This window comes from Saccostrea cucullata, unplaced genomic scaffold (assembly GCF_032062105.1).
Source record: "Saccostrea cucullata isolate Sc308-1 unplaced genomic scaffold, CSIRO_AGI_Scuc_v1 ctg644, whole genome shotgun sequence".
Classification (NCBI taxonomy): domain Eukaryota; kingdom Metazoa; phylum Mollusca; class Bivalvia; order Ostreida; family Ostreidae; genus Saccostrea; species Saccostrea cuccullata.
Window position 1 is genome coordinate 204,410 of NW_026929567.1, and position 18,183 is coordinate 222,592.

General features: G+C 32.6%; 1 protein-coding gene across 1 annotated transcript in view; it reads right to left on the minus strand.

Annotated features, from left to right (window-relative positions):
- The window catches only part of LOC134281246 (probable serine/threonine-protein kinase pats1), a 133,591-nt gene extending 115,650 nt beyond the window's left edge, over positions 1-17,941 (minus strand). The window contains exon 1 of the mRNA XM_062763721.1: positions 17,771-17,941. Within this exon, the coding sequence (XP_062619705.1) occupies positions 17,771-17,924 (154 nt within the window). The 5' untranslated portion in view covers positions 17,925-17,941. The remainder of the gene's footprint in view (positions 1-17,770) is intronic.
- Between the last annotated feature and the right edge of the window lie 242 nt (positions 17,942-18,183).

An 18,183-nucleotide genomic window follows, 5' to 3' on the forward strand; every position in this document is an offset into this window, starting at 1 on the left:
AAGCGACAACAAGGCGAAAAAACACGAAATATGGCAAGTATTGATACCGATAAATGAGAATAGATGATTTTTTTTTAGCATTTTTTATGAAACATTGAACTTCTTTTTCCATGTGTCTCCTGTTCATACATGGAATATAGTAGGATTCTTTACCTATAGCAAACAGGCCGATTTTTTTCATGAATTTGAAAAGACATGTCTTATGATAAATTAGACATCGAGTATCAGACTCATACAAATCAGTTTTAATTTCGCTGTCATCCCTCTGGTCTTCTTTTAATTGCTTGTACATAGTCCCATCGATACACCTCCAGATCTCTGTCAGAAGTCGATCTTGCAGTATTCCAGTGTTGTGAAATTCATCCCAGTCACTCTGAACTACTTCAAGGGTTCTTAAGGTAAGCTTGTTGGAGATTATATGTTTCAGAGCATCAAAAAACCACTGAACGTCAAGAATGATATGTTCTTGAAGACATTTTTCATTATAAAAAAGAATCTTTCTTGTATCATGATAAAATTGTAACATATCAATGTTTGTCACCATTGCATGTTCATGGTTTTCTTGTTCTATGTCTACTTCTGGAATATTTTTTGTTACTTCTTCTCTGTCTAAAATTCTTACTTTGTGTTTTTTATGATTAATTTCTATTTCAAAGTCAACCCATTCCATTGGAATGTTTTCCCTCCATCGCTGATTCAACGCTATGTCATAAATACACCCTTTTAGATCCTTGGACAGTGGAACACTAAGATCTGTGCAAAAAAAGGCATCCTTTCTAATGTACTGTGATAAATTCGACGATCCATGTAGGCGTTGCTTTAGAGCGTACAAAAGTCCAAATTCATCCTGCAACAACAATTTTTTTCACAATGTTTACTTTTTTCTGTGTTTATTCAAACAGATTTAACTGCAAAAGATATAAAAAAAACAATTTAAACAAATTTTAACCAACTACTGGCAATTAAGAAAACATGTGTTCCCCCAATAAAGGTAAAAAGAGTCAAATGTTTGGATTCTATGACCCCCCCCCCACCCCCCACTCTTATCATCATTTAGGAAATTCTCTCTACTTTCAGATCCTGTACAAGTTTGAGCTTATTAATCGGTTATAAATAGATTTTACGTTTAAAAGACATTCGTGACTTTTTGAAAATAACGCAAATTTCCAAAACAGGGATAATTTTCCCGACGATAGGCAATTTTTTTTCTTGATAAAATCGTTTCAGTAAAATTGATATTTTTAAAATGGATATTTTCTCTACTTTTGCAAAAAAAATTGTAAAAACAAGAATTTTTCTTCCACACGTTTCATTTTGCTGGTTTTTATTCCTTCCATTTAAATTAAACGCCGTTTTACTTGCATTTTTTTTTATTGAAATAGGAAAAACAAAACACAGCTTGTAAAAGTGAAGAAAATTTTCATTTCAACAATCCTTAACTTGTCTCTTTATTTTCAGTATTTTCTGAATTACCATAGTTTGAATTTTGAACTTCCGCGACCTTTTTTGTAGAAAATTCTAGTGTAGACAATATCTAACGTCAATGTCGTTTTCGTTTCGCCTCATTCGGAACAACATGATTGTTTTATTACATTTAATTATTTATTTTTATTTATATAGAGGTTTTATGAAAAAAATTAGGATTTTTAGGATTTTCCATATTATAAGCGGGGATTTGGTGGAACAATTTGATATTATTTATTAACGAAAGACATTGATGTTTTCGTTCCGGGTCTTTTTCCCTATTATTATTTTTTTTTTCTTACCGATTTTGTGCACGCTAGTTCTCGGAAATGGCTCGACCGATTTTCACCAAACTTTCAGATCTGATAAATATTTATCTGAACCTTGTCGGAAATTTTCGTCGTCGATGACGTCACTTCCTGTCGTGAGATATGGATGATTTTCAAATTTTAAGAGGGTGGGTTTGACCTGGAAACTACTCCGGAACGACTTAAATTATTGACTCAAGATTTTAAGTGAAAGTAAGGGAAGGTTTGCTGAGTTGCAGGCAGGCGTCCAAATTTTCATAGCGCAAAAGGCGCCGAAGCTCGGTGGAGCCCAAAAAATGTGTCGGAAACATCTCACAAAAGTTGACATCTTTGTTTTATATCTTCGTGTCTATTCATAATTTGTTAAAACATATAGAAGAAAAGTTGTACTGATTCACATGACCATTCATATGGAATCAGGAAAAGGGGCTGACCCCTCAAATTAGGGGCTCAGAAGGGCCAAAACTCTTTCATTTATATTTCTTTATTAATCAATATTTTGTTACACATTACAGAAGCAAAGATATTCATTGTAACAATTTGCAACAATATATTGTAAAATTTTTATCATATGTTATGTAATAAGGGGTCACAAGGGGCCAGAATGTCACATCTTTGACGCTTTATATCTAAAAAAAAAAGGGGGGATATTTTGATAAGCAATATTGAACAAAAGATGATCAGAATAATGTTCTTAATAGTATGCATACTGTGATTTTTTTTTTAAATGGCCCCATTAACAACGTGCAGGCATAGCCCCTAAATATTTCCATTCAGCATATCTCCACAACGGAAAAAAATCTTTGAATTAGCGATGAACAAAAAGTCTTTGAATTTAAAAGCCCTTTCATTTGACATCAAGAAAAAGGGACTGACTCTTTAAAAAAGGGGCTCAGAGGGGCCAAAAGTCTTTTATCTATTACTTTTCAATCTATATTTTGTAATACATTACTGATTAAAAGGTATTCATCTTAGCGAATTGCAACAACATCGTATAAATTTTTAATCATATATTACGAAATTAGGGGTCACAAGGGGCCAGAATATGAAGTGTTGTCGGTTTTTATCTCGAATAGGAGAAATATTTTGATAAACAATGTTGAACAAAGGATGGTCAGAATAATGTTCCAAAGAATATGCACCGTTTAAATTATTATAAAATTGCCCCATTAAGGACTTGGATTGGTGGCCCCTAAATATTTTCATGCAAGATATCTCTTTAACGAAAAGACATATGTGAATAGGTCTTGAACAAAAAGTGTTTAAAATCACGAGACCTTTCATTTGAAATCAAGAAAAGGGTCTGGTCCCTCAAATTAGGGGCCGAGATGGGCCAAATCACTAAATATCTAAAATTATTTGAGATTGTCGAATAAATCAAAAGAATTTAATCAAGTGAATGAAGTCTAACATTATTTTGTAACAAAAGTCATAGTCAAAATTATATCTCATTTTATCGTAAAATCGGACGGAAGACCTACTAGTTGCTCGCAACGAGATCTCATCTAGTTACCAGTTATTTTCTTTAACATGTTAAGGAGTAGTTCTCAAGGGTTGAAGCATTGTTTTTCATGCACTTAAAAGAAACCTCCCTCCTAAAAAGAAAAGAAGATTGTGTGAAGGGGACAATTTATATTATTTCAATATACTTTGTAAAAAACAAACAAAAAACTTGAAATAAGTTCATAGGACAGGAACGCCCCGTAGGGTTTGTATTAGTAATGCAACATAAAAGTTTGTTTGGTGAACAAAATTTGATCAGAATATTTTGAATAGTGATATAGATTAATTGCTTACATCAATATGTATCAGCATAATGAAGTTTGACACTCATTTCAGAAAAGTGAGGTCAAGGTCACATGAAAAGCCACGGGTCAGAAAATGTTGATGCAGTTGAAAAGCTCCGATCAATATATGTATGTATGTATCAGCATTTAAGTTGAAAAAATATTAATGGTTACTTTTAAACTGATATAAACACAATTTAATAATAGGGGGTTGAAATACACCCCACTATCATGCACCCTCTTAAGATCTACATATATGCTATGTATATTTAACATAAAATATGTCTAATGTAAACTTAATTATGAAATTTAAAATATTTCCTGAAGAAATTTTATCACAAAATAGTGATACATTGCATTGCATGAACACAACAAATGGTCTTTATGTATCCAAATGTTGATTGTCCAAACAATCCAATCTAAAAAAAATAGCATGCAATCCATATGATTATCAAATTTTGTGTAAATAATTTTGGACATACATGTATAAGCTACAAAATTCAGTCAAAAAAGTCATTAATGGAAAAATTCCCAATTTGGATCCAAAATCTAATGGTTGTTCACAAATATGAAGCAAGAGTTTAAACGTTGAAAAAATTATTTCAATTCTGCGGGTATATTAAGGAAGCAATTGAATCATTTCTAAAAAAAAAAAAAAAAATAATAAGACTTTAAAAAGATAAGTTCAAATTTTACCAAAACCGCTGATAAACATTAACTTTTATTACTTTTTACATAAAAATAACGAGTGGTAGTGCACATCTTTGTATTAGACCCATGGCATCAGGTGACTTCTAAAAATGGCCAAAATGTTCCTGAATAAAAAAGCTAACAGAACAACTATACTCCAGGGTTTAATAATTTCTTTGCGTAAATAAATTTTTTAAACACATGTATATGAAGCGAGATTTTTTGTAAAACGATCATGATGCTTAATTTGGGATTCTAGCAGCACTTTCAAAGTATTTTAGGAGGCAAACTTTCCATCTGTACAAATCCTTTGTTCTGAAATCTACAGCTTATTGTTGTTTTGATGCATTATTTTTTGTCACAAGTGACAGAGAAAAGGTCCGAGCAAGATATGTAAATAGCTAACTGGCTTCGAAAGAGAGTATAAGCGATAAAAATAAATTAGCTTATTTGTTTATTAAACTGAATTCCCTATGATTTTCACATTTGATTATTGATATTTGCTTTTTAAACTCAATTTTACGTATTTTTCTGGATGCCCTCTTTGCCAAATTATCTTTACACGACACGATCAATTTCCAAGTTACTTGATGCACACATATAACGTCATTGGTGGTAGATTTTAATACTTGATATCGCGATTACTTAACTTAGCGGAACTCTTTCGCAAAGGGTGTAGGAATCGTCTGTTGGGTTGGGGCAATGTGTTTTCACTATATTATCAATAAAGCCCTGCTCTAACACCAGAACCCCTCACCATGGGGCCATAAAATTCACAATCTTGGAAGAGACACTCTTGCTTATCATAACTTTGTGCTTAGTTAGTTCTTTTAATAGCAAGAAGCAGTGAATAAGATTTTCAAGGAATTACTACATTTTCACTATATAATCTATATAACTCCGCCCTAGCACTAGAACCTCTGATCCTGGGGCCATGAATTTCACAAGTTTGGTACAGGACTCAATGCTCATTACATTCATGCCAACAGTTTCCCTATTTGATGCCCAGGAGAAAAGAAGAAGACTCTTAAAGATTGCAATAATTTAACGGTTTGGGCCCCACTCCTACGGCCCCAAGGGGGGGGGGGGTGCAGAGACCATAAAATTCACAATTTTTGTTCCCCTTTGGTATGGATACTGTATACCAAATTTGGTTGAAATTGTCAATGGTGTCAGAGAAGAAGCTAAAAATCTTCAAATGTTTACACACGACGCATGACACAAGAAACACAATGACGGACAAAAACGGATAACAATAGGTCACTTGAGTTACTCAGGTCGCAATAGCCTCTTATTATATTCCTCTGTCGATTACTTGTCTACGATTTTATAAAACGGTTTTAGTTCGCACATGTGCATGTAGATTCGTTTTTAAATATAAACCTGAACGATTTGATAAACTGATTAGTGCACATCATTACCGCTACATTTTGGAAAATTTAATTACAGCAACATAGCCATTGCCACTACAAAAACGTTACATAACCAATGCGTATAAAAGTTACTTTACCGCTACAAAGCCTGTTTGATTAACCAAAGGTTTCTATGCGCACGGATTGCTTTTAAGTAAAAAATATGCATACAAGCATAGGTCTTCTATCCCCTGCTCAACACGGGAAGATGAAAGTGTGATGTTGAGCAAAGTGTGTTCTTATATTTTTTTTTATCTTAAATACATTTTGTTTTATAAAACACTGAAAAATTTAAAAAATAAAATCGAATCCTGTTCACAGAAAAAACGTGTAGCGGTAATGGGTTGTTTTCAGCTTATCCAGTATGAATCGGTAATGCGTTGGCGATGTAGCGCTACATGTAATGTTAGTGCATATGGATACAATAAATAATTATTTTATGTCCGATATTCTCTGCCTATTTACCATAAATTGTTTCTCTCCTTCTTCCCAATGTGTCGCTACAATTAAAACTTTGGGTTTTGGATCCTCTTCTTTTTCAGAACCACAGACCCACAGAGTATGTATAGACTGTATCCAAAAGGCAAAATAGTCTAAAAAAAAACAAAAGAAATTTAATGCATATATCCTTTACTTGATACTAAAAGTTTAAAAATATTTAGTCATAAAATAAAACAGAATAAGATACTAGTTTAGAACATTATAATTGCTCGGATTTTAGATAGATATATTATTTTTCTCATACTATCCAAGCTCTCTGAATAGCTCAAAATTGATCACACGATCAACTATATAACAGCATGGAGACTTGAGCTACTTTCTTTTATTTACTATAATAAAAACTATGAAACTTTGATTTACCATAGTAATAACTTTGGAACTTTGATTTACTATTGCGAGAAATTTGGTACTTTGATTAACTATTGTAAAAACTTTGGAACTTTGATTTACTATGGTGAAAACTTTGGAACTTTGATTTACTATTGTGAACATTTTGGAACTTTGATTTACTATCGTAAAAACTTTGGAACTTTGATCTACTATAGTGAAAACTTTGGAACTTTGGTTTACTATGGTAAACTATAGTAAACTATTGTTAACTATAGTTTACTATAGTAATTTTTTTGTTAGGGAAATAACATTTATGCTAAATTCAAAACAGCTAAGACAGAGTACTACTTAATTTTTTTTCTTTAAAAAAAAATTAAATTAAAAAAAAGGACACACACAAAAAAGTGTGCTTCACATATGATTTATAATTGTGATGTTTTGTAATAATTATTAAGATATATGACGCCTTGAAGAAGAATCTACTTTATGTCAAAGTATAATAGATATATTTTTAAAAAATAAATTCAAACCTTAATTAGACAAATTGGCCTTTTCAAAAAGGAAATTCCCAAAATTACTCCATCAGTACAAAGAATAATATACATTACATTAAACAGATCTTTTTTTTACTTTTTAGTCCCTCAGTATTAAAAAATGACAAGAGATAAAACCTGTGGTAGTGTTTTCAATCTCTGTAAAAAAAAATAACAAATGTAGCCCTTTGATTCGGTCAAAAAATAGATATATCACTTCACAGATACGCATATGTATTTCTGTGAAGTCGATATATCTACTTATCGAACTCATCAAAGGGCTATATTTATATGATAAGAACAAATGGCATTTGATAGTGACCGAAGACACAGAAAATGATAGCGACCGAGCCTGCATTATATATTTTCCATTTACTTTGTGTTTGCATTTGCATTAGATAATTTTTCATTCACATGGTATAATTTTTTCATTTTGTTAAAAACATTTGCATTGTAAAATGATTTATTTGTATTCTATATTTTCCATTCTTATTGTATAATTTTTGCTTTGTATTGTATCTAAGGAATTGTTTATTTTAGTTTGTTACGAAAGATTTCATAATTTTTATTGAATTGGTTTTCCCCGAGATGTTCCGGCATTTAGTTTTTTGAACAAGAATTTTCCTTTAAGTTTTTGGTTTTTGCAATTTAATTTTAGACCATAACTCCTTACAGTCCAGACCGCCCTTCGTGAAATACCCCCCCCCCCCTTTCGACCACTTCTAGATCCGCACATGCTATTATTTTTTTATTTCATGCCACAGAATGACATTTTTTAAATTTTCCTTTCATTTCCCTTCTCGACCCCCTTTGCTCGTTTAAATGTCTTGAAATGTATTGTAGCGTCAAGACAAGACGTGCCTTTGAGGTATCTTGTAGGAATTTATCTATCGAAATCCCAATAAAATTGAAGAATTCAATAACCTAACCGTGATTACAATATACTACAATGACTCATCCCCGTTTTTGGTTACTTTGATTAGTAAGATGTCGGTGTTTCTCTAATAAGGGATTGTACATGTATGGAGGCCTCAAAGAGAAATAATTTTAATTTTTTTTTTTAAATTCGTTATCGGAATTATAAGAATTAAACGTTCTTTTTGAAAATTTTATCGAAAAGAACGTTTAATCCTATAATATCCACATAAATTTATGTGCAAAAACTACAAATGTGCATTTAACCGCGGTGTTCAATTTGTTTGTCCGGCACGGTGTGTTATAGTACTGGTCATCCAACAATATTAATTCAGTGCTTTTGAAAATACATACGGGCTGTTAAATTTTTACCTCCGTAGGTCCATCCAGAGAAAACGCTTCCAGCTTGATCACACACTTCATTATCCACCTCCTGTTCAAGACGTTTAGAGGCGTCCACCACCACAACATAGAAAGCTTTTCTGGTCAGATAAATCTGGTGACAGGCAAAGTACACAGGCTGGCCTCCAAAGTCAATAAATGTCAGAGTCTTTTTAGCAATGTCTGTGGCATAATTTTCACTTTTGGTACTGTCTGTTCTTTCTATCCTTGCTAAAAAAATTGGTGATTTCAAATTACTAAAATTCAATAAAATTACGAAGTAAAATAAAATTACGAATAAATGCCTGATTTCTTGATATCCTCAAAATCAAATTTACATTTTAACACAAAATAAAAAAAATAAAAATCCCATAATCCGAGAGAATTTTCCTTACATTCTTTATTACAAATTTCTAAAGGTACATTCATTCGTTACAGAGATGCATGTGTTTGTTGTTGAAAATTGGATCTTTTACGAGAAAAATACAAAAAGCACTATGACGTCATTTGACGTTTTACAATTATGATTCTTTTGATAAATGCAATGTAACAAACTGATTTTTGGGATACTTGGAATACATTAAATGCCTATTTATAAAGAAGAGTAAATGTTCGACATGATATGAGCCATAACATAATAAAAGATTTTTCAATAGCTTTGGGAGAGATATTATGCACATGTAGTAATAGGTAAGTAATTGACGTTTGTTCTGCACCCCTTGCGTGCACTTAGAAATCCCTGTCGAATTTGTGTCATTTCTATATGAAGTTAAGAACAATTGATAAAAAAAATAAAAATTATCGTTTCCATCTTACATATCATTAATATGAAAAAAATCCAAGCATTTTATAATATAAGCATATCTCATATAGTACAATCTTTCCTTTAATCAACATTTGAAGTTTGTTCTTTTTTTGTTTTTGATTACTTTTATCTGTTATTTAAAAGAGAAATGTTTAATTATAACGGCGACAGACTAAATATATCACAGTTTAGTCATATTTTATGATATAACAAATAAAAAAATATAACTTAAGCATCCATAATTATATTTAAATCACGGGGAATACTGGCAGGTCCAATGTCTCTTGGGTATATATAAATTTGTAACCTACACAAAGTACATGGGAATGAATCTTGAAACCTTCGTTTGAATTATCCCCCTTTCTATTACCATAGTTATTATGTTCATGTAAACAGGGGGGAACAACGCTTGGACTCCATGTAAGATCGATAAGCGTCAGATTCATTTCCACTCGACTTTGAATAAAAGATACAGCTGCAATAATGATGTAGCCCTCTGCAATTTTTTTATCTGATATTTTCTGGAGATGGCTACAATTCTATAGCATCGCTGTACAGTCCCTGAAACGTTCTACTTTCCCACCTGAACGGTGAACGAACGCTGAACGAACGCTGAACGAACGCAGAGCGAACAGTGAGTGAACGGTGTGCGAACGGTGAACGCAACTTGGTGAACGATATGTGAACGGTGAACGGTAAGTGAATGCAGAACGCGAACGGAGCTCCAACGCGAGCGCAAAGTGAACGGTGAACGAACGGTGAACGCAAGATGAACGATTTATTCGGAATGCCTTCGGTCTTTTCCTTGTATTGAAATTATTCTTTTATTCTATAATTCAAATGTCAAAAATAAATATGGATACACAATAGATAAACAAAAAAGAAATAAATAAATAAGTAAATAAATAAGCAATAAAAATAAATTCTACACATACATGTACGTATGTTTAAATCCATATTTAAATAAGATGATTTGAATCGCTGTCAAATGTGTATTTGTTACCGCGTGTAGTTTAAATATAAATTAATCTTATATAGTTAATAATTATGCTTATTCTTTTAACTAATGAATTAATGTGGACTTTAGAAGATAAAACTACTACTGAGATAAACAATAAATAAATAAATAAATAAAAGCATTTTTTTCTGCACATACCTAAGTATGTTAAAATCGATATTTGAATAACATGATTTTAATCGCCGTCAAACGTGTATTTGTTACCGCGTGTACTTAAATAATAAATTAATCTACTTATATAGTAAATAATTATGCTTATTCTTTTCAATAATAAGATAACGTGGACTTCTGAAGATAAAACTACTACATATAGAATTAATTAATTACATTGTACGGGGTTGAAACAACCTTACACGTATTTCCGTGCCAAAATCATTCTGAGTAAAATAACGGATTTTTTTAAATTCACAATTATCTGTTGACATTGACTGTTATCGTACTGCATAAAAATTGTCGTTTTATTTAAATTCTACTGCAAAATATTCTACATGTATATGTGCCTTTTTATTCTTTTATTACGATCATTTTAGCTAACTTCTTCATGTATCTGTAGACATTTCCCGGCCTTGATTATACTCGGTCAAAATGTTGGAAAGAGGCATTCAAATTATCTGTAATACATGTGTAGATTAAATTTTCAAAACTAAATAAGTAATGTGTTGTCATAGTCTTTATTGAAAAGAGAAATGTGCGAGAGAGAGAGAAAGAGAGAGAGAGAGAGAAAGAGAGATAGTGAGACCCCCTCGATTCTCAGATATATGTTGTATCAAATAAAAATTTAATTATTTTTCCTAAATATTCCAAGCAATAAAGGTAATCATTTTTTATGGATTAACAAATCCATTTGACAGTTATCATTGGCTTTTATTTTCCATCATCAAATCTACACAGTTCACAGGAAGTCCGTGCTACATTTCTAGTAGCGTGCTTGTGCTGTCAATCAAAATAATTCGACACAGTGGAGGTGTGGAAATCGTTTCACCGAACATGCCGAAGGCAAAGAGTCACTTCGTATTCCAAGAAATTTTAATATTTTTCCCTATCATTTCTAGATCTGATTTTTGCATTCCTGCAGAAAAAAATAATTCGAATTTATACTTAGAGGGATTAAGTTTTAAATTGAATTTGAAACATATTCCCTGCCAATTTAAAATACTACTGTCGTCACAAGTTTATACTAAAATACTATTCTTTAATGGCTTTTTGATGTTAATTTTAAGACTGATTTTCTTGTGTTACAATAAAAATTAAAAATTAATTAAAATATACGGAAAAAACTCAATAAGAATTTTATTTCGGGAGAAAGGCACCGGAGGGGGGGGGGGTCTTCATTATACTAAATAGCAAAAAACTATTTTTAAACATATGATTAGGTACAGTGAAGGAAGGAGTTTTTCTTCTCTAATAATAGACAATTTTAAACAGTTGGTCTTTTCTAAAAATGTAAAACCACACCATCAATTTAATTAGCTCTAAAGAAATTTAATTAAATGAATAATTGCAGTGCTGTTCAAAATTCTCAAACCTACATATAGTTTAAATACGTCTTAGTGTAGAAATAATTTTTTATGTATTCTTGTCCTGTGAAAGACTTGGATTAAGTATTATACATCCATTAATAATTTGTCCTCTTTAAAATTACATCAAATTGATGCCGTGCGTGAAGCATTTGTACATAGCCCTTTTTTTTAATTTAATATTTTAGCATCGTTCTACATACATGTAGGTACTTAATGTATTAATTACTTTCAAGGGAAAATTCATGAAATAAGTAACAGCTGAGTTATGTTAATTGAATTATAAATTCACAGTTTATTCATTGGTGGATCCAGAGGGGGGGGGGGGGTCCAGGCGTTGGACCCCCTTTAATTTTTGCCAAGTTGAGAGAGAGAGAGAAAGAGAAAGAGAGGATAAACATTTTCTGAGAATAAATATTTATACGTCTAACTTATGTATTGAATAGATATGTTCTCATACATTTAGATTTCTCCATTCACATTCACTACTTTGTTTTTAATGAAAGAATGGTTGAAAATATTCTACTTATTTTTATATATCTTATATATGTAACATGCGAAATTTAATTTGATTTTATATTAAATTTTTTTAACTGCATGTCTTGGCTATCTAATGTACCGGTTTTTTCTTATGATATTTTATGTAACTCTTTATTTCAAACCTCAACCGCATCCTTTCCCAAAAATGTTTTTCAAATTCTGGAAGAAAATTCTTCGTAATCTACGGAAATGCTGCAAAACCATTCAATCTTTAGGCTTCAGTAGTTTTCTTATTTAATTCGGACTGGGGGTACATTTTCAAAAGAAAAAGGGACCTATAACAAAGATATTATTTACCACAACCTTATATCTTTCCATACGTGTGAGTGAATCTCTGCTTGAGAATGTGTAGGGGGTGGGGGGTTAAAGGGACACAACCATGGAATTCCGTCTTTCAAAAATAACTGGATCTGCCCTTGTTATTTATATATCGCTTTACAGAACTGTAAAGCGTTCTTAAAATCAATCCTTCTGTATTTATATATGTTTATACATGTACTTACATGTTATGTTTCAATATCTGATTTTCACAGTTCTGTGTTTTTCCTGGTCACAAATCATATTGTATGCATGTAATGTGTATTGTATTGTACATTTTTAGATCAATGACTGGTCGATGCCTTCACCTTTTTCATTTCATATATGTTTACAAGTAATTAATTCACGGTCGATGAAAATATTTTACACCTTGTTCTATGTACGTCTCTTGGCTACAAAACTAACATGCTACATTTCTTTTTTTATTTCAGACAATGGGAGAGGCCCTTTTTCAAAAGGCGGAAGGGAAGGGGGAGGGTAAGTTTACAGTCTGAATAACATGCATTACATCTACAATATGTTTTAATGAACTATTTTATGTATTTAAACAAAAAAATGTTAGTCCTCACAGTGTTAAATTCAAGTCTAACAAACTTGATAAATTAAAAAAATCGGAAAAAACTAAAAAAAAAAAAATTCGTTGTATACACCGGTATCTTTTAGAGATAAGCCAGGATTACAAGTATGTATATTGAGAAAGCTTAGAGAGTTGATTATACTGTTACAAAAAAAAAATAATTAAACCGAGCTAGTATATAGAATAATCTGCAGACAAGTGATTTTATTCTATGTTTAAACTTTAGTAGATCGGGAGGGGGAGGGGTATTTTATGTCAAAAATGACCGGGCATTTCACATGTACATCTTAAACGCGTGGAACCATTCACGAATCGCTCAGTGTTCGGTATCTAGGTCGTGAGTTCGAATCTCAGCAGCTACTAACCTTAGTCGATATAAATTGGGTAGCTACTGTTTTTTTTTTTTTTTTTTTTGCCACGTGCTCTGCACTTGAAAAGAAAGTTGAGGGTCTTTCGGATGAGACCTTAAAACCGAGGCCCCATGTCACGGCAAGCGTTGGCATGATAAAGTTCCCTTACTGCTCTTTTGCAACCTATGACTTTAATCAGCACTAGCGGCCATTGAAATAATTTTATCAATAGTGGTTGAGAGTGCATTTCATTAGCAAACATAGTTGGTAACCACTATTTAAATACAACCACTATTGAAATAGTTATACCAATAGTGGTTGAGAGAGCATTTCAATAATAAACATAGGTAATAACCAATTTTGCAATACGACCACTATTGAAATAGTTATTTCAATAATGGGTGAGACAGCTTTTCAATAACAAACATAGGTAATAACCACTATTGAAATAAGTTGTGGACACGGTGAAACTTTTCTTTCAATACTGGTAGTATTTTGATAGTAGTTGAAACCTATGGTTATCATATTGAAATGCACTCTCACCCACTATTGAATAATTATTTTAGAAGTGCTGGTATTCTAAAAGTGGGCGAAACCTATGGTTATTATATTTAAGTGCAGTCCAACCCACTTTTGAAAAAATATATATCGTCATATAGGTCGTATTTCAATAGTCGTTACTAACTATGTTTGTCATTGAAATGCGCTCACAACCACTATAGATATAATTATTTAATAGTGGTCGTATTTCAATAAAGGTTACTAACTATGTATGTTATTATAATGCACTCTCAACCACTATTGATATAATTATTTCAATAGTGGTCGTATTTAAATAGTGTTTGCTTAATATGTTTGCTATTGAAATTTATTCTCAAACATTATTGATATAATTTTTTCAATGGTGGTTGTTATTTCAATAGTGGTTGCAACAGTGCTCAAAGGCAGTTAGTGGTGATTAAAGTTAAAGGTCAAAATTGGATGCCCTTCGATTCATCGATATGTGCATATGGTAACATCTATCTATGCATGAAACATTATATAAATATTGCATGTAGTTGAGTGTAACATTGAAAATTTTCACCCCCAAGAAAACCATTGTCAACCGTGGCGCAGCCGAGGTTGACAATGGTTTTCGAGGGGTGAAAATTTTCAATGTTACACTCAACTACATGCTATATTTATTATATTATACTGAATGTTTTATACAAATACATATTACAGTGAACCGTGCGCGCATAAATTCCGCGCAGTCGCTATTTTTTGTAATACCACCTGTCGTCAAGCAATGTTGACTGTTGCTACGCAGGAGGGCGTGGCTTCATTATTCAGCGGGTAGTAGTGTTTTTTATCAAATGTTTCTCGACGAATCAGATTAAAGTAATTTACATGAAAGTATAATATTATACAATTATTTAATGCCTGAGCAGTCAATAGACCAGAATATTTTTCCCGAGGTGCAGGGAACAGCTCAGTGTGTTTTATTGCTTGAGGCAATTGTTTTATTACCTAATTTTTATTTTCCGTATTAAGTGTTCAAAATTGTATGTTCAGTACATAAGGTTCCCGTACCATATTGTTATTTTTTACCTAGATACGGTGCATCTGTAATATTAATTAAAGATTGATTGTATAGACTATTGTTTACATTCCTTTCGAAAATTTTTCTCTCTTATGGAGACGCTACCACTTCCTGGTGGAGAGGGGACTTTTTCGCGCCAGCAGAGCACCTACTGCTACATGGGACAACATCTCACAGTGTATTAATTAAAAGTAACTCTCATTAAATAAAATATCCGACCATTGAAATCACACAATTTCTAAAACTAATGCAGCAAGATCGAATAAGATAATTGTTAACCATGTCTGTGCAATGTAACAAACAACTTTATTCTAAACCCGGATCGTTTTTGACGAAATACGTCACCGGTCAATAGAACGCGCAGTCTATTGACCGGTCAATAGAACGCGCAGTCTATTGACCGGTCAAGAGAACGCGCATTCTATTGACCGGTTAATAGATCGGTTTGAAAAGATAAGGAAACTGAAAACACATCCAAAATAGATGAAAATATTAAATCTCCAATAAAACAACAAAAATCACTTGATTAGGTAATAATACTTTTTTTAATCAACTGATTATATACGCCGCAATGTCAAAACAACTTGTTATTATTTTTAAAACTAAAATAATACAATGACAATAAAAACTACCACATATTCTAAACGCGCCGTCATTTCCAGGAGCTAAAGTAAAATTTCCTGATGCAATAATTATGGAAATTTGTGGTAGTGTTATTATACAAAAATGGACTCAATGTAGGTCAAAATGCATTTATAATGACCCACGATGACAGATATTGACTTCAGATACATGGAGTATATCGACCGTGCATTGAGTCCATATTTATTATATCAAATAAATAATAAATCCCCAAATGTATTAGTACTATGTATATCTTCCTGATGTTTACAGAGATAATAAATTTCAACCTAAAACTAAGCATAATAATAACACAAGGTTTCTATCTCTGAATAAACACAGAGTACCCCTTCCCCAGATTTAGAATCGCACTCATTTACACTTGCAAAGGAAATGCACTGACAAAATATTAAAATCTGTTGATGTCTAGATCTTCTACGCTATAATTATCTTTACAGTCGTACATGGCATGCTTAAGATTTACTTTAGTCTCCGAGTCCGTATATGCGTAAACAGCGTCAAAAATCTACTCGCCGAGTGGAAAAGTCGAATTCAACAATGAAACGGTATATGTAGTAAGTATTACCGAAAAATGCTTAAAGATAATATAAAGCCAGTGAATTTGCAAACAAGTATATGTATTTGACTTGATTAAAACACCCAGCACTAAACTTCGACAGCGCCAATCGAGGTGTTTAATTTTTAGCTGCTGTGGCATGATTGCAATTATTTGATATTTTCCAATGAAATTACGCATTCATCATTTATTGAATTTAATGAAAGAAATATAGATTTAGCCTATATCATTCAGGTCCAGTACAATCACTAGATTTAGCTACGTAGCTTGATTTAACTACATAGCTGTATTCACCTACCCGAGGTCACTTGATTTGGCTACAAATTCAAATTATTTCTGTATAAAAGCATTTTACTCAGGGTGTGCATAAAAAATATCAATTTGATGCAGTGGTCATTTTCAATTTTGAATTCATCTGAAAACAATTCATGAAAATTACCTCTTGAAGAAATGTCTTTTTTAAAAGAATAATCAACCAAAAACTTGTGTCCTGTAGTATTGTTTTTCAAAACGTGTGTCTGTGTGTGTGTGTGTGGGGGGGGGGGGGGTTATCAGAAAGAAATTTACAATATAAACAAATAGACGTCTTGATATCATATAATTGCCATGTCTAGATTTTGGTTTGTTTTTTTTTTAAGTTTTTAAAAATAAATTCCTCCTCCTTGTTCTAAATGATTACGTTAAAAGATACATAAACTCTCCTAACTAAAGATTAACTCTTTAAAAAAGTCGGAAATGCAACATTAAAAAGAGTTTTTCTTTATATCATAAAGAGATAGAATTTTGTTTTCATAGACCCAGTGGTAATTAAGAGCGTCTGCTCTAGAGCCGTGAAGTAAGGAGTCAATCCTTACGTCGCGGATTCGAATCCCATTGTGGGACAAGGAGACCGGTCCCGTGGAGGAGACCCTATAAACCAAGGCCCCGTGTCGCAGCAGATGCTGGCACAAAAACGATCCCTCCCTGCTCAATGGCCCTGAGTGCTGAGTGTAGGACAAAATTTGCAGCTCTCCACCGGTAAGTGGTGGCGACTCCATATGAGTGAAAAATTCTCGAGAGGGACATTAAATACTTTACAATCAATCATTCAAAGACCCAGAATCTGTTTCCCAGGGGTCTGATAATAGTGAAATTCATTTTCCGTTGGGGGGGCTTCGCCCCCTGGATCCCCCACCAGATCGCAGCCCTAGACCCGCTTGCGGCCTAACTCGGCCCAAAGACCCCGTGCCATAATTTGTGTCTACACTTTAACAAAGTCCTAGCTACGCCACTGATGGACAACTTTTGCATAAAACTGGTTAAAAAAAGCTTGTTTCTATTTGTATATTTTTTATTTACACAGGTAACATCGATCGCCATAAATGTATGCAATACTTGTTTTGGTTGTATAAAAAGCAGAGCAAGCCACTTTATATTTATGAACTGGTAGATATTTTTGCGTCGTGTGACTCAGCCATGTACTGACCTCTAACCTCTGACACCTTCATACAGAAGATATTTTCTCCATGTATGTTTATAAAATGTACCAGAAATGTATACATTACCTTCTAAAGATTTTGTTTCTTCACACAATTCAAATATTTCTTCATGCACCTCCAAGCCCTCAGTAGATTTTACTTCCTTAATCTCTTCTTCACAACAACCGAGCAGACGTTTAAGTAGCGTGGTTTTCCCCGCCCCAGCACATCCTACAATCATCCCCCGGGCGTAATGGACTGTCTTTGTCTCTTTCTCAGCGTACTCAGCATGCCACCCCCTCGTCTCTTGCTTATTTTTTGATTTTTGTTCTTTCACTGAAATTGGTTATTTTTCTCAAAATTAAATCAGTATAATATAGAGAAAAATTCAGTTACCTTATTGTTTTCATTCATAATTCTTTATTTTTTTTTCTAAAAACTACCATTGAATTGTAGAGCCCAGACCCAATCTGACATCAAATAGGTTCAAGAATGCAGTT